This window comes from Pseudorasbora parva, chromosome 12 (genome assembly GCF_024679245.1).
Source record: "Pseudorasbora parva isolate DD20220531a chromosome 12, ASM2467924v1, whole genome shotgun sequence".
Classification (NCBI taxonomy): Eukaryota; Metazoa; Chordata; class Actinopteri; order Cypriniformes; family Gobionidae; genus Pseudorasbora; species Pseudorasbora parva.
This window is the reverse complement of record NC_090183.1, coordinates 1,749,478-1,770,590: the sequence shown is the minus strand read 5'-3', so window position 1 is coordinate 1,770,590 and position 21,113 is coordinate 1,749,478. Positions and strand designations below refer to the sequence as shown.

The 21,113-nt window shown below is 37.4% G+C and overlaps 1 protein-coding gene across 1 annotated transcript in view; it reads left to right on the top strand.

Moving 5' to 3' along the window:
• dctn2 (dynactin 2 (p50)) overlaps positions 1–21,113 on the top strand; it is a 39,793-nt gene that overhangs the window by 10,121 nt on the left and 8,559 nt on the right. Inside the window, exons 3-9 of the mRNA XM_067458720.1 lie at positions 7,857–7,953; positions 8,734–8,795; positions 8,876–8,974; positions 14,775–14,935; positions 20,520–20,670; positions 20,742–20,807; positions 20,892–20,930. Of these exons, the coding sequence (XP_067314821.1) occupies positions 7,857–7,953; positions 8,734–8,795; positions 8,876–8,974; positions 14,775–14,935; positions 20,520–20,670; positions 20,742–20,807; positions 20,892–20,930 (675 nt within the window). The remainder of the gene's footprint in view (positions 1–7,856; positions 7,954–8,733; positions 8,796–8,875; positions 8,975–14,774; positions 14,936–20,519; positions 20,671–20,741; positions 20,808–20,891; positions 20,931–21,113) is intronic.

Below are 21,113 nucleotides of genomic sequence, written 5' to 3'. Positions count from 1 at the left end.
CCCATTACAAGCCCCAAAACTAGCCCATAACAAGCCCTAAAACTAGCCCATAACAAGCCCAAAACTAGCCCATAACGAGCCCTTTTTTATCTTTAACAAGTATCCTTTTAGTAAGGAGACCTCAGAAATCTGAAACCAGAATGAAAAAAAAGTTGTGACACTCAAAATGGTAATTTCCAAAAAAGTATCGATATCTGCATCGGCCAAAATGAGCTGAAAAATATCAGATATCTGCAAAAATCGTGCATCCCTACTAAATCATGTGTTTTCTTAGCTGTCGCTGCAAATGTTTTGGAATGTTGGAGCACTGAAACGTTACAAATTCTTGTCGCGGCTGATGTGAATGGTTTTGGCGCAAAATATTAGCATGCAAAATATTCGTTTATTCGCTTTTCCGTTACGTGTCCGGTGTGAAAGGGCCTTTTCATGCGTGTGCCGTAGACCTGTGCTCAATGTCTCGTGTGTTTGAGTGCTTGATCTTAGCAGGTGGAGATCGCATTACCCACTGACCTGTGAGCAGTTGTGCGCTCATAAGATGATCAGATGAAGAAATGCACAGTCATTATTCAGTATTAACCATTATAACGAGCCCTGCAGCTTTAATTAAGACAAGCAGTCCAGTGATCCTCACAACACAGCGCTCTGTTCTCTCTTCCCTTCAGCTCCTGTTGTGCATGTCATATGATAACTACATTAATATCTCTCTCTTTCTCTTCCTCACTCTCTTCTGTTTTTCTCTTTCTCCTTTGCTCTAACTGTCTTTGGGGACCCAAGGAGCTGGTAAGAGTTTCTGATTCCCCTTTAACACCCCGTGACTCATCTAAACCAATCAGACGTCTGATCGCGATCTGTGCATGTGCATCTGTGAACTCCACACGCATTCACTGCAAAAATGCTTTTCTTACTTAGTATATTTGTCTCGTTTCTAGTCAAAATATCAACAAATTCTTACATTAAGAAACATTTACTACACAAGCAAAAATTATTCAGGGATGTGATTTTTCCGGATTAATCCGGAATTCCGGATTTTCCGACCTGAAAATGTGACCTACGTAAATCATGCAGATCTGTAAAAAAAATAAAAATGGCGGGGGCAGGGGGGATTGGGGGGGTTGACCGTCATCTCACAGCCGTCACCATGGTAACCCGGGACGAAACCACGATCGCGGGATGGGCAACAAGCAGTGTTGCCAACTTGGCGACTTTGTCGCTATATTTAGCGGCTTTTCAGACCCCTCTAGCGATTTTTTGGACAAACTTCAGCTACTTTAGTTTATAAATGTCGGCAGTACTGTCCTGCGAGCGCGAGGTCTTTTTTCCCCTCTGCCGTCCTATGCTGCCGTCACACACACCTCTCTCTGCGTCTGCCCTGTTCAGTGAATGGCTGAGGGGAGCTGCATGCGCCTACAGACAGCAGCTGACAGACGTGAATGAGCGAGCTACACATGAGCACACAAGGTTGCCATCGATTTCTCACTTAATGTTATCTGCTTCTTTTGTTTTATATTTAAATAAAACAAAATTTTTGTAATTCACTATATCATATATTGTATGACAAAAAGGTATAGGAAATGAAAACATTTATTGGACAATCGGCTGTAGGCTATTATATTATTGTAAAATATAGTAGGCTAAATGAAAAACGTTACGCAGGCTGAACGCAAGGACGGCGTGATGACGTCACTAATATGCTAATTAACGCATAACGTCATCTAGCGACATTTAGCGATTTTTTTGGCCGGCTTTAGCTACTTCTTGGAAAATAGTTGGCAACACTGGCAACAAGGACTGTATCGTGACAAGAACATCGCCGGATCGGATGATCTGGGTATACTATTGCTTGTGTCTATTATATAACCTATAAGTTACTAATTTGACTTTGTTGTCGATTGATTAGATGATCGATTTTGATTGATTTTCCACTATGGCAGGATGTTTAAGCTGCATTTAACATTAACTTGACAGCTAACATTACTTGTATTTGCTAGCACTAGCTATATATGCAAACAGCGCGCTTTTCGGCGCCCCCCGCTTTTTTCACGTCAGTTTGGGTGACAAAGTCATCTGAAGCCATTCCATAGCTTAACCCTTAAATGCATGACTGTTTCGCCAAACATTCTTACATTAAATATAGAACCTTACCCAGATCTATATTTAACATGGATAACGTTAGACCTCTACCTGTCGCGATAATATATAAAACTCCTGATGTTAGAGTGATGTAACAGCTACAGAAGAATAAAATAAAACCTATTTCGTTACCTTATGGAGCTTGGAAGGGTTCAGTTTGAGCAGATGTTTAATACCATCATCATATTTCCTCGTCAGAGATCGTTTACCAGTATATTCAGCATCTACCTCATATTCGCGATCTCCAGCATATTCTCCAAACTCATTTTCAATGTCTTCAAAATCAATATTTTGATCACTGACAGCTTCTTGACCACATCCATCATCAAGAGACAGTGACACTAATATTTGATTGTGTTTAATACTTGCTCTCTGCAGTAAATCACTAAGCCATTTCAAGTTTTGCAGATTATAATTATTATTGTTTCGTTTTCTGTCAGAGGTAACTATGAGTGAAACGTCACTTCATCATTGTGTATCAGACATTGCCACCTTGTGGAATAAAGGGGAATTGCACCCCCATTTCGTCATTATAGATTAATTTATCATGCCAGGCGCAAATTCCAAAAGAAACGTGTAGAGGCTCTAAATAAGCTTTCTACAAAGGCTAAAGAGTCATACAAAAATTGAGGCCTTCTTTTGACATGAAAATGTGCATGTTGCACATTTAGCTATTAAAATTGGGTAAAAATGCATCCACCAAATAATTAGGTTTTTTTTTCATACTGTACAAAAAAGTTATTACAATAAAATGTATTTTTTTGTTCAAATAAGTTGTTATGGGTCCTGCTTTACTGTCCGTATTGATCCGCCACCAGTTTGATCGGCGCGGCGGGGTGGGGGTGGTCTATATTATCAAATATGGTATATTTTCCTGCTTTTTTGTCCTTAGGCAATCACATGCCTGATTATTGTCTTGTTTTGGGAACAAATAACTCAAAATGAAGAGAGTTTTTGGATAAAATAATCTGCCAATAGGGTAAAAAAAATAATCTTGTTTTCTGTTTGATTTAAGATAATTTAAGTAATTTAAGAGTTATTTGTTCCAAAAACAAGACAATAATTTTTGCTTGTCTAGTAAATGTTTCTTAATGTAAGAATACATTTTTCTCACCCCATTGGCAGATTATTTATCTTATTTTAAGCAAAAACTCTCTTCACTTTGAGTTATTTTCCCCAAAACAAGACAATTACTTTTGCTTGTCTAGTAAATACTTCGTTTTAAGAATTTTTTGATGTTTGGACTAGAAACAAGACAAAAATACTGAGTAAGAAAAGCATTTTTTGTGGTGTTTGGACCAACGCTTCCCCCTCTGAGCATTAATGTGATTGGCTGAAGCTGCAGACTAGTGTTAGCGGTCATGCAAGTAGATCGCTTTAAACATTTGATAGGAACAATGGCAAGCTTCCATCCACTTTTTCTACAGTTTTGTTATCAACAAAGTGAATATGCGTAAAAAAAGTGTGTAATTTGCCGTCTCCAGCCTCTTTCCATCCAATTGACCTTTTACCGATAAAAATGTTGTGCGTAATGGCGGCATCCCTAAAAACAATTGCATAGGTTTTGTTTTCGCTAAAAAAAAGTGCCCTCAAGTCGTTTTCATACATAGTTTTGCGTATATTGCAAATCATAGCATACCTTTCGCATCCCAAATATTTGTAAAATACAGAGAGTAATGAGTCAAATAAAATTTGCCAGTATTACTATTTTACTATTATTATTACTATTTTACTAACTATTTTTATGAATAATAGGCCTTATGGTTAAATTGAAGCACTAAAATTAATAGCAATATTTAAAAACAAAAAATATATAAAATTACTAAAAAATATATAGGAAAATTACTAAAAATGGAAATAAAATTTACATGAAAACTGTAATTATAAAAATGAAATCCAACTCAAAATATTAATAAAACAATAATAAAACTAAAATAATCAATATAATGACAAAAGCACATAACATTTTTTTTAACTAAAATTAACTAATTTAAAGTTAATTAAATTACATAAATTAACAAAAAAATATATATAAAATTACAAAAAATATATATATGAAAATTACTAAAAATGTAAATAAAATTTACATGAAAACTGTAATTATAAAAACAAAATCCAACTTAAAATATTAATAAAACTACAATAATAAATATAATGACAAAAGCACATAACAAAATGACCGTTGGGTTTGGACACAGGGCAGCTCATTTGTCCTGTTTGCAAAATTATAGTATCTATAAAAAAGATTAGAGTAAATTGTTCGGTCATATGCAAAAAATGTTACCATAAGCCTTGAATGTGGTTTGACGTGGCCGAGAACGCATGTCTTCAGATCAGTCAAAGTAAAAAAAAAGATAATTGAACAAAGATAATCTAATTTTCTCTCTCAGAGATGCAGCTGCGACCTAAACGTTTTACGTCTATAGAGCTGTCTTAACAATTTTAAACGCTTTTTAGATTCAACCCATTTTATTTTTCCTAATTTGTTTGAGATAAAATTGTTACATAATAATAGTAAATAATAAAAGTGTGATGTTTGTGATTTTCATTTGTCAAGAAGCAGGTCCTGCCCATGAAATCGGGATTTTTATGGCATTATTTCACAGACGTAAGAACGTATTTATTAAGACACAGACGTAACATGTTGTGCATTTGACCTTTTATTTGTCAGAATTGGAAACTCCGACAGCCTTTCTTCGTTTGACGTAGGAGGCCTATGTGCAAATATAATAGTTTTAAGAAATCGTTTGAACCAATGTCGATTAGACTTTTAAATAAGTAGTATGTTTTTTGTTGTTGTTTTTTTGTATTTTGTATTATGTTTTTGATCAATGTATGTTTATGGAGCACCAGAGTCAAAGACAAATTTCCCCTTTGGGGACAATAAAGTTCATTGAATTGAATTGACAGACGCCCCGTTTGCCCCGTTATTAAATTCTAGGCTGTATAGTGTTTTAATAACAAGCATCCTGTTTTTTTTTTAAACTTTGTTATAATAGATCAATACTTGATTAAGCAATATTCCGAAATTTTCTGAACGTTTATTAGATTTTAAAAAACAGACAAAATTACCAAAATAAGGATGAATAATGTTTGAGAGGTAACACGTCTTATTCTTACCAATAGTAATAAAATAATTTCATATACAGTTAACTATAATAGATGTAATGCGCCTACAGGGAAACGCTGCTTTAACAGGAGCAACGCCACTAACGCAGACGCCATGCTTATTTGTGTTAAAGCCCTTTTTCCTCAACAAAAAGTGTTTCCAAACTAGCCTTTCACGACATTTGAAGTATCGATTCATACGCTAAAGTAAAACGGAAAAAGATTGTTGACATTTGCAAAAAAATCTGCATTATCTAGCCTCTATCTGCAAACATTTTGATGTGCTAAACCTTTTTTCCGACAACAATTTTTGGACGGAAACCTGGCTAATGTAAAATGTAGAAGTGAAATTAGTCCGTTGGTTTGTGTGATTTGTAAAAGTCATCTCTGGCTAACTCAAGTCTGTGCGTGTGACGTCCTGTAAGTGCTCTAAACGCTGACATTCCCAGCCAATTAAAACAGAAAAGTGTCAAATACTTTGTGAGTTCACCCGTACACTTGCATTCATCAGGCCGTCTGTCTGTGGAAGTGTGTGTTCATGTTTTGTGGAAGTGTGTGTTCATGTTTCTTCATGCCAACAGTAGATGACGTACAGGTGTTTCAGCTCCTATGGGCCCTATCATACACTCGGTGCAATGTGACGCGAGTGTGTTCTGCTAGTCTCAGACCCAGTTTTCATATTCATGTCCAACTCCACGGTATATTAAATGCACTGGCGCATCTGTTCACTCATAGGCATCTGGTCTGAACCATGTGTGTTCAGGAGCATTGTTGGAGAGTTGCGAAAACCACTGACCATTGACCAACACACACCTGCTCTAATGTCAATAGTGCAGTGTTTCTGTGTTATTTAAAGGGTGTGTTAGTGATAAGAGCCTATAGGCTGGGCACAACACACACACACATGCCAAATATTACAAATAAAATTATTGCAATGTAAAAGATTATTATTGTGAGCAGAAACCCCGACAGAGTGATCAGGACCCCGACGCGAAGCGGAGCATCACTCTGAAGGGGTTTATTCTGCGATAACAACCGGCAGGGTGTTCATTATCCCGCTTATTACATGGCTACTAGTCTTAAATAAATAATTATTAGACACAAAATATTGTCTCGAGATTAAATATTTTATTAGCTCTTACGTAAAGCTTCCGCGAACAAAAACAGTTCCAACCTGCTTTAAGCCTTTATCTATTGCTGCTAAATGTTGAGAATGAATGCTGAAAGGGTTAGTTCACCCAAAAATGAAACCAAGCCTCTGATTTACTCACCCTCAAGTCATTATAGGTGTTTATGACATTCTTTTTTCAGACAAATACAATCAGAGTTATATTTAAAAAGTCCAGGCTAACGTTAATGCCAGCAGTTGTTGTAGTTGTGTTTGAAGTCCATAAAAAATGCAGCTGTCCGTCAAATGACGTGCTCCACACGACTCCAATGGGTTAATAGAGCCTTCTGATTCGAATCGATGCGTTTGTGTATGAAAAAGATCCATATTAAAACGTTATAAAGGAAACCCGCCTTGAAGTCTTCCATTGTAACCCACGGCTGTTTCAGCCACAAGATGGCGCCAGCGTTAAAGCACAGAAGTAGAACCGGTCAAGATAACTTGTTGTACCCGGATGAGCGGTTGTTATCTGGAAATAACATACCGCGCGATTGACCAATCAGAATCAAGTATTTCACAGAGCCATGTAATAAAAATAGATACATCTGTGTAGTAGATGAATTGTTACACCCCTAGTTCAGTCTCTCCTCATGTAAATAGTAAGTCCGCTCATGGCTCGAGCACAACTGGCTTTTAAAGGGAAAGGGAGATGAGACTCTGATTGGTTTATTGCACGTTACGCCCAAAACACACCCATAACTCGTTAAGAGACGAGGGCCGGGCGTGTTTTTCCCGCCGTTAAACTAGCAAAAGTGGATTCGGACACGCCCTAAGAGCACATGCGCTCAGATCATGCACTCAGATCGTTAAAATAGGGCCCATAGTTTCCTTCATAATTAACTTTTAGTAGTGCTTACTAAATTAGATTAAAGAGGGGACCGAGCCATAGCACCCTAGTAACACACTAATCATAACCAATCACAGTTTTGCAGTCAAGTTTTCAGTTTTCTGCAGTGTTTTAGATTTAGATGATGCTTGAGCTTATTTAAAACCTGTCGGCTTGAATCTCTTCCTGTGTTTAATTTGTTTGGTGCACGCACTGATGCATGATTGTCTGTGAGAGTGAATTAAATCAGTGATCTTAGAAATCTCAGAAATCAATCTTAAATCAACGTTACAATCAGCCACGCCCCTTATGTGGGAGGGGCTCAGCTGCCTCAAAGATTCAGCCAATCAGAGCTTCAGAAGCATCTCCTTTATAATTAATCAGCGAGACGTCTAGATCTTTTTTGCCGCTGCATGTGTCTTGTGTGATTGGTTGATAACTCTTCTCGCAGGAGGAGCTGTGCAGTGACAATCAGCCACGCCCCTTATGTGGGAGGGGCTTAGCTGCCTCAAAGATTCAGCCAATCAGAGCTTCAGAAGCATCTAATTTAAAATCAGCGAGACGTCTAGATCTTTTTCGCCGCTGCATGTGTCTTGTGTGATTGGTTGATAACTCGTCTCGCAGGAGGAGCTGTGCAGCGACAGCGTGGAGCGGATCGTCGTCAATCCCAACGCCGCTTACGACAAGTTCAAAGACAAGCACGTCAGCACCAAGGGTTTGGGTGAGTACACACACAGCTTATCTTTTGATATGTTTGTTGTTATTCTCTTTCGTTAAACTCTTGTGAATGTGTCTATAGGCCTGTCACAATAATCAATATATCAATATATCGCACAATATATGTACATGACCTCAATAATTTTTTGTGATGCCTATTATGTTTACATGATAATGAATGTCACCAACATTTTACTGGATTGTGCGTCCTCTTGTATGTTTTCCGTGACGGAGGCAAAAGTGTTTCTCAGGCAGTTCCTTCACACATAGAGTCGTTATCGGCCGGTGAAAAAGACGTCATTGAAGGCGTTATATACTATAACCAATTTCAATTGTGTGTCATGAAGATGAATGAAGATTAATGAAGCTGTATTTGCTCAAAATGTGGCTTTTGTTAGGACAGTAGGCTATCTCTAATATCATAGCCGTATGCCCGCTTTAACACATTCTCTGATGGCGCAATACAGCAATACGCAATTGGGCTGATCAACTTTGCATTTGGTTAGAGCTGATAAATCCGACAAAGTGATTTAATAAAGGGGCTTTTTATCTTTTCGAAATACTAAATTTTAGAACAGTTTACATTTGAAATAAATTTTTTTATGGGGCGATATAAATATATTGCCCTGAAGAAATATCTTTATTAATTCATGCATCCATGCTCATTTTCTTACAAAGAAAATAAGAGTATGGATGCACATGAATTAATAAAGATTATTCATTTTATCTACATAATTATGATTATCCAATAATACTAAAACAACACTGGTGTGATTTTCTGCAGATTTCTCGGACCGCATCAGTAAGAATCGCAGGGTGGGCTACGAGTCTGGAGAATACGAGCTCGTGAGTGATCGCAGCCGGTTCACAATTCCACTGGTTTTATTATCAGCGTTTCCTCAGGTTCATGCTCTCTCGTCCTGCAGTTAGCCGAGGGCTGTGGCGTGAAGGAAACTCCTCAGCAGAAATACCAGCGGCTGGTTAACGAGATTCACGAGCTCTGCCAGGACGTGGAACGCATTCAGGTCAGAACTAAACATCGGCTTCTCTTTCATTTACCCCAGTTCTCATCTGCAATATTCCATTACAAGATTAGTCGTGAATTTTGATTTCATGGCAGGGCTTGACATTAACGGTTGTTCGGGACAAGTGGATCTTTTGACGGAACAAGTGAAAGAGCATTGTACTTGTCTGACAGGACAAGTCGATTAAAACTTCAAAAACAAAAAATATCTTGGGAATCACCAAAATGCAAGAATGATTCTGCATTAATTTAGTGTAAGTGGCGATCAATAGTGAATAATAAGATATAATGTTGTACAATGAACTGACGGTAACAAGGTTGAGCTGTTGATGATCGTGCCATCTCTTGAGGAGAAATCACAACAAAGCGCCGCTCACACAGAGAAACTCTGTAACATACTGCGGTAAAATTTCGAAATATTAAGTTTTTATATTCATAACAACATATGATACAGTTAAACAACATCACACAACCAAGAGTGACTGTTTTTGTTCTATTTCAGTTGTGAAAATAGAACACAGCAGAACCATAACACATCTCACAGCAACAGAGTGTGTGTTAGTGAATCATTCAGTGTTTGAATGAATCGGTTGAATCAAAGAATCAATGTCCTGTTCATTAACAGCCTCATTCTTGAATGATTCAGCCGTTTAAATGAATCGATTCAATGACTCACTTATTAAGACGGTCACTTGCGCCACCTACTGGCAGTTTAGTTTCATGCATAAACATCAGGGATGGAAATTAGCACCCACCACCAGCCAAATGCTTGTGATTTTGAGTTGTGGCGGGTAAACTCGCTTCACCTACCGGCCACCGTGGCGGGTAAATAAAAATAGCATACTGTTTCCCCTCTTTGTAAACTTTGTTCAATGCATGCGAGTGCGGCCGTATGTCCGAATATGACCAGTCGTTTTTGCCGTCATTACCCGGATGTAGTACCAGAAGACGCGAATACGAACTCGCGCACGCTGAAAGAAGATCCGTCACTGCGCATCATCCGAGAACGCGCACTCGTCTCACAGCGCGCAAATATTGAGTTCTCTTTCAAGTCTTGCGCTTAAATGGACAAACTCACACAAAAAGTATGTCAACATGTCCATCTTGATGAGTATCCAAGCAGACATAGTCTGAATATGCCTCAAGTGAACGTTATACAGTCGAGAAAGAAGAGCATATCCCTGCACTAGGTCTTAAAGGGGCAGTAGCCTTTACTGCTGTCTGTTTAATGTCAAACAAAAGGACATCACTCACTGCTCTTGAATAGCTTTTGTAAGTTTAATAAGGATTAATCTTTAATTTAAACAGTTAAAATATGCAGTTATTTTACATTGGATTACTTTATTGAATTTCTGTACCATTCTGCAGGCCATTAGGCCTGTACATTAGCTATTATTAAATGCACACATGAGTAAGGTCAAGTTAAACATTTTAGTTTGAATTGTATTTTATACTGTGGATTGTTGCAATGTGCTAAATAAATATTTGCATAATTTGTAATTGATTAATATTTGAAACTTTAATATTAATTTATGCAATCGCAATGCCTTGATTTTTAGTAAAGTTACACAGTCACAGCATTAGCCATAAATGCAATGGCACTAATAGTTGGCATAATTTATTTTGGTGTTTCGGTTTCGGCCAAGAATTTTTATTTTGGTGCATCACTACTGACAATGTTCTGCTCGGTGTGTCGTCAACACGCTTCAGAAGATGCCAAAACTAATAGTTTCATTGTTGGGACTAAAAACCTAAAACTGGAAGCCGTAAAAGATCACGAATCATCCAAATGCCACATCCAGGTAAAAAAAAAAAAGCGCACAGAGCCCTACTCATTTAATGAAATGTATATCAGTTCATGGTTTGTGTGTGTATAAGAGAGATAGAGAAAATGTCAGTATTTCATTGAGACTTGAGATTAAATAAACAGCTTAAGTATTGTAGAGCTTGTAGTATTAATTTTCACGCGCAGTTACACATTGTCGGTTAAAAACAAGAGAGTGGCTGGTAAAAACATGGAGTGGCTGGTAGATTTTGAAATCCACCAGCCACAGTGGCCGGTGGACAAAAAAGTTAATTTCCATCCCTGATAAACATTCTTTCCAATTTTTCTTATTTTTATATTCCAAAAATATTTTAAAAAGTCTCATAACATTATTTTGCAGTGGTAATTTTTCAGTGTAAATTATATACTTTGATTGGTAACAGTACTATAGTGTCTTATTCTAGTTTAATTTATAGATCGAATTTAAGAATATAAAATTAAAGCTGAAGCATAGCCTATATTTAATAAGATTAAGTTTATGTTTATGTTTATGTTTATTATTTATTTGACAGGGACCATGTGCAAGTACATTAATCTTCCAAGAGAAAAGATGCTTCACACCAGATTTAGCTACAGCTAATTTCCATCCGCAGTCCCTGGGCAGATAAAACAATAAAATATATGCATCTAAACATCAATAACTTACTATCTATTTACAACCATATTTACAGTCATACTTCTGCCTAAACTAACCCTATACATACTGTCAACAATAAACCATTTAAAATTTCTACATTAAAAACTTGACTAACCCATAAACATAGTCAATGCTGGCATAACTGATTATCTAATAATACCTTTCTAACATTTTGCGAGAAGGACTTCAGATCAGAGGATAATTTAAGACTATCTGGAAGATTGTTCCATTTTTTAACAGCTTTGAATGAGAAGGCTGTCTGTGCAAAGGCAGAGCTTCTGTTCGGTAATCTGCAGTCATTTCGACTTGTGGACCTAGATGTCCTGGTATTCTGTTCTGAGCAGAGCTGTACAAATCTCCTCAGTGGTGGAGGTGCGCTATTATTAAGAATCTTAAAAATTAATCGTACATTTGAGTACACAATTAAATTCGCAAAATTTAAGATTTTTAACCGGTTAAAAATTTGACAGTGATGATGTCTCAACGGTTTTTTATCTAATACCTTTACAGCCTGATTATAAAGGGATTTTAAAGGTTTTAATGTTGTTTGACTTGTTTGAGACCAACACGAGATACAATAATTAACATGAGAAACAATCATTGCATCAAGATATATTTTTGCGGCATCATAAGTCAGCATATTTCGAATATGTTTAAAAACTGAGATGTTGTATTTTAAAATATTAGACATTTTTTTGATATGCTTTTTAAATCCTAACGTTGGTTCCAAAAGGACACCTAAGTATTTAAATTCATCTACTACTTTTATCTTCTTATCTTTTACAAAAACACATGGAAAGGTTGTTGGTTTTCTAATTTTAGTGAAATACATTGTCACCGTTTTATCTACATTAAGTGTAAGCGAAGCAGAGGTGAGCCAGTCAGCGATGTTATTCATGACCTTAGTTAATTTATTAGCGACACTAGTAGCGTCATTTCCATGTGCATAAATAATAGTGTCATCCGCATACATTTGAACATCCACCTCACCACACACTGTAGGGAGATCATTAATATAGAGAGTCAGCAGAGGTCCAAGAACAGAGCCCTGGGGGACACCTGTGTCACAAGCCTTTGGAGTAGACAGCATATTACTGACCCTCACACACTGTACACGGTCACTTAGATATGATTTTATCCACTGCAGTGCACTGTTGGACAGTTTATAGTTGCTCAGTTTCTTCAGCAGCACTGAGTGGTTGACCGTGTCAAATGCTTTGCGAAGATCTAGAAACACAGTGCCAACGACCCCTCCCTTGTCCAGTTTAGCTTTTACACCTTCTATAAAATGGCAGCATGCAGTTTCAGTGGAGTGGTTTTTCCTATATCCAAATTGCATGGGATGTAGAAGATTATTTTTATTTAGATGTTCTAATAACTGTTCTTTAATTACTTTTTCAATGACCTTTGAGACAACAGGAAGTATGCTAATAGGTCTATAATTGCATACTTCATATCGATTACCGGATTTAAAAACTGGCGTGATAATTGCATTTTTAAAAACAGTGGGGAACATATTTTCTTCGATTGATTTATTAGTCATATAAGTAATAGGAGCCATTAAAATATCTTTATGTCTTTTTAAGATTGAACTATTAAGCCCCCAAATATCTTTACATTTGGAGTTTGTCAGTGATTCTAAGATTTTGAATATTTTAGATTCATTGATTGGTTTGAACTTCAAAAAACTTGGATTATCATCAATAAATGGATCAGATATTTGATAATTAGTACAATTATAATATTTGCCAAGTTCATTAACTGATTCTATAAAATAATTGTTGAAATAATTTGCAACTATTTGTGGATCGTTTTCAAGATTTTCATTTACATTAATTTCCATTTTCTGGCATTTAAAATGTTTTCGTCCAGTGACTTTATCAACAGCTTTCCAAAGTTTTTTAGTATCACCTTTTGCTTGTTCAATCAAATTCATATAAAAGTTTGCTTTCGTCTCTCTTAACAACCTTATAACCTTATTTCTAAGCTCAGTATATAAAAGTCGATCAGTCATGTGACCTGTTTTCAAGGACTTTTTAAGTGCTGTATCTCTTGACTTCATTAGATTCCATATGGACTCATTTATCCAAGGCAAGAATTTTTTTTTGGATTTATTCTTTAAATGGGATTGTTTAGAATATTTGGATAAAAGTTCATGGAATGTGTTTAAAAAATCATTACATGCTGACTGACAATTTTTACCAGATGTTAATTGTTTCCATTCAATTTTTTGTATTTCATTATGAAACAGTTCTATATCTTTCTTGGGAATATAAGAAGCCACTGAATCATGGTCAATTAAATTAAAATGTTTATATCTCATTTTTGATAATTTCCTAACCATTAAAGTAAGATTATGGTCAGACAAGCCTGTTATCAAATTAGGTAAATACCCTTTTAGGTAAATACACCTAATACACAGGTAAATACAAATTAGGTAAATACAAAGAGGTAAATACCCTTTATAAATGGTAAAAATATCACAAATATGCAGATTTAAAATATGTCAAAGATGATTAAACACTGGTTAGAAAATTGCTTCAGAATAAATTATATTTACAACACACACACACACACACATTTGTTTTTGTGACATATGGGGACATTCCATAGACGTAATGGTTTTTATACTGTACAAAACCGTATTTTCTACCCTTTTACACTGCCCCTAAACCTACCTGTCTCACACACACACACACTGCCCCTACCCCATAAACCTACCCATCACAGGAAACATTCTGCATTTTTACTTTCTCATAAAAACTCCTCCTGTGTGATTTATAAGCATTTTGTAAAGTGGGGCCATGGGTAATGTCCTCATATTTCACCCTCTCCTGTAATACCTGTGTCATACCCATGGCATTATACACATCTGTGTCCTCATATGTCACAAAAACATGCCCACACACACACACACACACACACACACACACACACACACACACACACACACTGCCCCTAAACCTACCCATCACAGGAAACATTCTGCATTTTTACTTTCTCATAAAAACTCCTCCTGTGTGATTTATAAGCCTTTTGTAAAGTGGGGCCATGGGTAATGTCCTCATATTTCACCCTCTCCTGTAATACCTGTGTCATACCCATGGCATTATACACATTTGTGTCCCCATATGTCACAAAAACGTACACGTACACACACACACACACACACACATTTCCAGACTAGCAATTTTTTACCCGGACAAGTGAATGACAGATTTCTTGTCTGAAGGACAAGCACATGAACATGCTTAATGTTTTCGTTCTTGAAGATAGTCCTGCTGCTGACAAACAGCTAATGTTATTAGTGATGTGTGTGTGTGTGTGTGTTTCCCACAGGTCAGCACTAAAGAGAGCAGTGCGGAGGAGCGCTTGACTCCGGTGGCTTTGGCTCAGCAGGCGGCGCAGCTCAAACAGCAGCTGGTTTCGGCTCACCTGGACTCTGTGCTGGGACCCAACGCCCACATCAACCTCACCGACCCCGATGGAGCTCTGGCCAAGTGAGTCGAGACTTCTGTGGACGGTTGCATGAACTGCTTAGACTAGTCATCTCTTTTTTTTTTTTTAAAGGCACAGCATGTACTTTTTCTTTTCTTATTGAAAACAAAGGCGTGTCTTGACTCTTGAGTGGGCGGAGCTTTTATTCTGACTTAAGCGCTTCCACTTCTCTGGTAACGCACACGTGTGTTAAAGTGATGTTATAATGTTATTCTGTGCTACTATGAGACACTTGTTCACACTGCAGTGAGGGAGATCATATTAGGCGTAGTAAAACATGGTGCTCTGCGGTATTAATACATCAAATAATTACAAATAACAACATAAAATAATAAAAAAACGTACAAACTTTGTTAATAATAAGGATAATGAAATGTATTAATTGAAAAATGTTGAATATCTATCAGTTATTATCATAGCTTTCGTGTTTTTTTTAGTAATTTAAGACACTCAAATAAATGTCAGTTTCAATTTGGAATAATTTGGAAACATGGTGTTGCTACAGAATAACACCGGAGGGTAACGCAGGGATGATGCCACTGATAGGAGACGCACACACACCGGCCTGGTTAAAAAAATACACATTTCTCTGGATTTAAACATTTTTGGAAACATTTGGGATAATGTATATAAGCCCACACAATGTACAACACTGTTCAAGTGTTTTTTGGATATTTTAATCATATTGTGTCTTTAAGACTGCTTCTAACTTTTTTAAAGTTAGATTGGCCTATTTTAAATTGGACAAGTTAGACTGATATATTACTTCTTATCTGCTAGTTGGTTTTAGACAACAGTTTTCCAACTGCTCTCTGGGAAAAGTCTAAAGAAAAATAAGATTAAAATAAATAAATAACATTTAACAGTACAGTACTATAATTAGTAGAAAATAATAGTGGAACTTAATTAATAACGAAATAATAATTATTTATAATAATCATATATATATATATATATAAATAAATCAAATTAGTTATTTATACCAGAAACTATATAGTTTATTGTATTTTTATTTTGAATTGGCTTTTATTTGTTATCAGCGTTATCATATGTTAATTTGTTTAATTTATCACTTTTGTCATCTAATTTTTTTGTTTATTTAGATATATTTGTTTATAAAATTTAGATTTAATTTACTTTTTATTTCAGTTTTATTTATTTCCAGTTAATAATTTTAGTGCTTCAACTTGTTTCAGTCTTTTGCCAAGGCAACATTCAACATCTACTTTTTATATATATATATATAGTTTTTAGTTTTATTAAACTATAATAACCCTTGGCACCTAAAAGATTGAAAAGCTGGTTCTAAGATCCATTTAGACATCCTGAGCATCAAATATAACTCAGAACATAGTGCATTATGGTATATCTCAGTGTTTCCCAACCGGGGGTACATGTACCCCTAGGGGTACGCGAGCAGTCCCCAGGGGGTACGTGTGATGATTCTCAACACATTATAATAAGCTTATGAGTGAGAGACAGGGTCAAGTTTCTCATTAAAGGGGTACTTCAGCGCTGGGAAGATTAATCTGTATTTAAACTGGGTCATCAATGGAGTAGAAATGTGAAATTATTTTTGAATTTGGTGCTTTCTAGACTGAGAAAAGATAGAAAATGTATTTTTGTCCCATGGGGATGAAAGACTACAATTCCCAGAATGCTTCGCTGCCCTGTGAGGCCATTCCCACCAACGAGATTACTGTGACTGAGTTAGAGAAGACACTACAATTAAAAACTGAACGTGTCTGTTAGGGCTGTGTATTGCCAAGACTCTGGCGATACGATACGTATCACGATACAGGGGTTACGATACGATATATTGCAATATATTGCGATATTGTAAGAGAGGCAATATATTGCGAAATTTCTTTTTTGTGTGTTTTTGTTTTTTATAATTTAAAAGAATAAAGAACACAACCATAAGCCTAAAACACGAGACAAATTATTTTATTTAATTAATACAGTATAATTTATAACACTAATCATATGCAATGAGCAATCTAAGTTAAGGGAAATGTAAAGTGACTGCAGGATTCTGTATGTGTATATGTTTTAAAGGTTCACAGTTAGGGTTGGGCATCGAGAACCGGTTCCAACTTGGAACCGTTTAAAAAATAACGATTCCATTGGAATCGTTTAGAAAATGTATTTTCGGTTCCGATCTTCGGTTCCAAGCGCGCAAATTTTGGTTTCCATGGCCACCTGATTTCCGGTGCTTGCGCGCCCGCTTGTTCATGGAAGCCCGGTAAGCGGCTCTGAAGTGTGGATTTATTTCACTTTTAAAAGCCTGGGTCGGCACAGTGCAACTAGTGTTGTCAAAAATATCGATACTGAAATATCTGAAAAGATACGATAGCCTGCTCAGCCCACACAATCCATCCCAGCTGCTCCCCTCTCCTCTCCTCTCCTCTCCTCTCTGACCGACAGCGAGTTGACACCACTGTCTATTTTTGACACGCAGCCGCATATTCTCATTCAGCCGGTTAACCTCTGAACACGACGGACGCGCGTTCTGCTGGACTTTTCCTTACGACAGCGTGTTAGTGTTAGTGTGTGTGATCCGTCTGAATTTCGCGCGGGATTGCACATAATTCTACGAATCCCCGCAGATTTCAAGCTCACATCTGAAGCGCACACACACATAGCCTACCGTAATAAAGCCGCCCCTGACATACAAGTGCAAATATTCGCTTCTTTTTCCAGCTTATTATTGGTCAAATACACTCAAACAAATTCTCAGTGCACATTTTGAACAGTATGTAAACACAGTCTGAAAGCAGTTCTTAAAGGGACAGCAGTCATTTGTTATTCAAAGTCAAACTACAAAAAGACAAACGATCACACTGCTCTTGACTGATCAACTTGTCTAACTTTAATGGTTTTATATGAAACCTATTTAATTCTTTTTGCAAAAACATTATCCAATGTTATTTTAAATGTATTTAGCCACTTTGCGTTTTTTTAATTCAGTTTCTTACCTGAATGTTAGACCTACCTGAAAAAATAAAGCAGTCTATTTCATTTATATCTTTTATTCTATTGTATTTATTTGTGCTATTTTTTGTAATATGTATCTTTGTTTATTCAATTTACCATTCAAAAACAAGCTTACTTGTGCTGTGTGTAAACTATTGCAACACAATTACCCCATTGTAAAAAATACATTGAGTTAACAAATATTTGTGAGATAATTTTAATAGTAATTGATCAATGTTTATATATGAGAAAAAGCTTAAAAGCTTTATCATATAAAGTGATCTCTTCAGAAGAAATGTTTGATTGCCTAGACTTTCAAAAGACAGACAAAAAAAAAAAATTATATAAAAAATATCTAATTGACAGTATATGCAGCGTTTTCCCCCTGTTGTATTGAAAATAGCATTGAATATCGATGTGATATGTTTTGACTCCACCCCTCAAAGAATCGGAATCGAGAATCGAAAAGAACCGGAATCGAAAGTAAGAATCGGAATCGGAATCAGAATCGTTCAAATCAAAACGATGCCCAACCCTATTCACAGTATAGCAATGGCTATTTAACAACAGAAAGTGCAGTCCGTTTCATGACTGAAGGACTGTTTGTTTTATATTTAACACAGCAGCCCCGATCACACAGAACGTGTTTTTGCAGCGAGAGGCGCCTTTTTTAATGGATTTCGGTTGGCAGAGAGCGTTATGCGCGCTGCTTATGCGCCCTGGGCGCCTCGCGTTTAAACCGCTTGCTGCGCCTCGCGTTTAAACCGCTTGCTGCGCCTCGCGTTTTTGAAGGAGCGCTGCGAGCGCATGAAGTTGAAAAAAACTCAACTCTGAGCAGAAAAGCGTGCAACATCATCGCGCTTATGTTCTGTTGTCCAGTCGAATGAATGAAGAGGCGGGCCTTCCGTTGTGTTGACCGTTACATTGATTTGACTGACAGTACAGGTGATTCGGGGGTTGCCTAGAAACATTAAAGCGCACTGCTCATTTTTGAATGAATAAACGCCGACCAAAAAAGGGAGTGCAGTGCGCCTAAAGCTGTTTTCTATAAAGCAGTCTATTGTATAAAGTGCTATTTCAGGTAACGTTACTGAGCTGAAGAGCAGGTGCATCCATATCCACATCGCTATTATCTTTCGTTCTCCTGCCACCGCTGTCAGTTTTGGTGCGTGTTTATTTTGTTACTGAGAGGAAAACGTGCAGTACATTCTATCGAAAGGCTTCTCAGCAGCGCGGATGTTAGGATGTTAAGCGAGCTCTGTTTCAATGTGTTTCCCGAGTATTAGATTATAACTTGGCCTATTTTGCAAAAAAAATTATTCTTGTTGATTTCCTTAGTGGCTTCTTTTTAGTTGAAGCCAACATGAGTCCTCACTTCAGCTCTGTATACTGGAGTGGAATAATTCTATCCTCTTGAGAGCTGGGTTTGCTAATGTAAACACTAGCGATGCACTTTCACCTTGCGCTTCTCCGGCTCCGCGTCAGTTATACGTTCTGAGATAACATTGCCATCTAGCGGTTGGGTGTTATACAGTCTGTGCTTTAAACCGAACACAAAGCCACGAATCTTGGATGTAAATAAATAAATATATAAATATCGATACGGCGTTTTTGAGAATCGATACAGTATCGCCAAACATAATATCGCGATATTCACGTGTATCGATATTTTCTTACACCCCTAGTGTCTGTTCAATATAATGAGTGAGTCGCCGCGCGAGTATCACAGCACTGAGCTCTAACTGCAGGAGTGATGAGAGCTGAGGTAATCGCGGCATACATTCACAACGCGAGTTCAGTCTGGTGCGTTTCAGTTCATGCTTTTGCAAGCTTAACTTTCATAGAAATTAATTTGAGAAGTTAAAAGACTTTTTGACATTGCTCGCCATATCTCCGTTTAAATGAGTGCCTGTTTAGTAGCTGCCAGCTGAGCTCTCCCTGCAAGCTGAGTGTGATCTCCATCCCCCATGCGCAGGTTCAAAACATGCGGAAATGGCTCCCTCTGCTGGCTGTAGTCTTTAGCCTCTGGCCAAGCATTCCTCCTATGATGCAAATATCATCAATTTGCATCATAGGAGGAATTTTTCCAGAAATAAAATGCATAAATCTCTTGTCTCAGGGGGATATGAGGGGGGAAAGCACAATCATTTGAATATACTCCAGGGTTTCTACTGATACAAAGCCATATGCTAATCGCTGAAGTAACCCTTTAATTGGTGAGTCCTTTTGTGTCATACACAGATCTAAACAGTAGGCTGCTGCTATGTATATAAAATGTTATCTTTGTTTTTGTATAATTGTTCTGGACATGTGAAGATGTGAAAATAAAAGTCATACAAATATTGAACGAAGAGAAGTATGAGTTATTATAGGAAGTCAAAATATTATTATTATTTACAGGTAAATTAGATGTTACACTGTGCAAACCTAAAATTTACACCAAATCTAAAAATCATACTGATCACATGCGCTTGTGGGGGTTCTTCAGGAAGGATAAAGTGTTTTGGGGGTACAGTCCCCTAAAAAGGTTGGGAACCACTGGTATATCTAATCAGAGTTTTGTGTTGTTTAGCTGTGTAAAGCTGAATCTGTCCGTGTGTGTCTGCGCAGGCGGTTGTTGACTCAGCTGGAGGTGGCTCGGGGCGTGCGGAGCGGCTCGGGTGGAGAAGGCAAGATGGCGGCACCCAAAGGCCCTGATGGAGTCATTCTCTACGAGCTTCACAGCCGGCCAGAGCAAGAGAAGTTCACTGAGTCTGCCAAGGTACGACGCTCGTCAAACCGGTGTGATGTCACTTCCTGTGGTGGTTTCTGATGCGGACGTTCTCTCTGTAGGTCGCGGAGCTGGAGAGGCGATTGGCTGAACTGGAGATGTCGGTGGGCTCTGGCTCAGATAAACAGGTTTATTAGTACTACTGATGCTTTTATAAAGCCTGGGGTGTCATATCTGGTACCACTTTTGAACCGTTTTTTGTGATTTTCCAGGGTCCGCTCAGTGCCGGTGTCCAGGGAGCCAGTCTGACGGTGAACATGCACGCACGCGCGCACGCGCGCACGCACGCACGCACACACACACACACACACACACACACACACACACACACACACACACACACACACACACACACACACACACACAGACACAGACACACACATTGATCACTAAAACAGCACCATTAGTGTTAACAACCAACATCTTTACTCTCA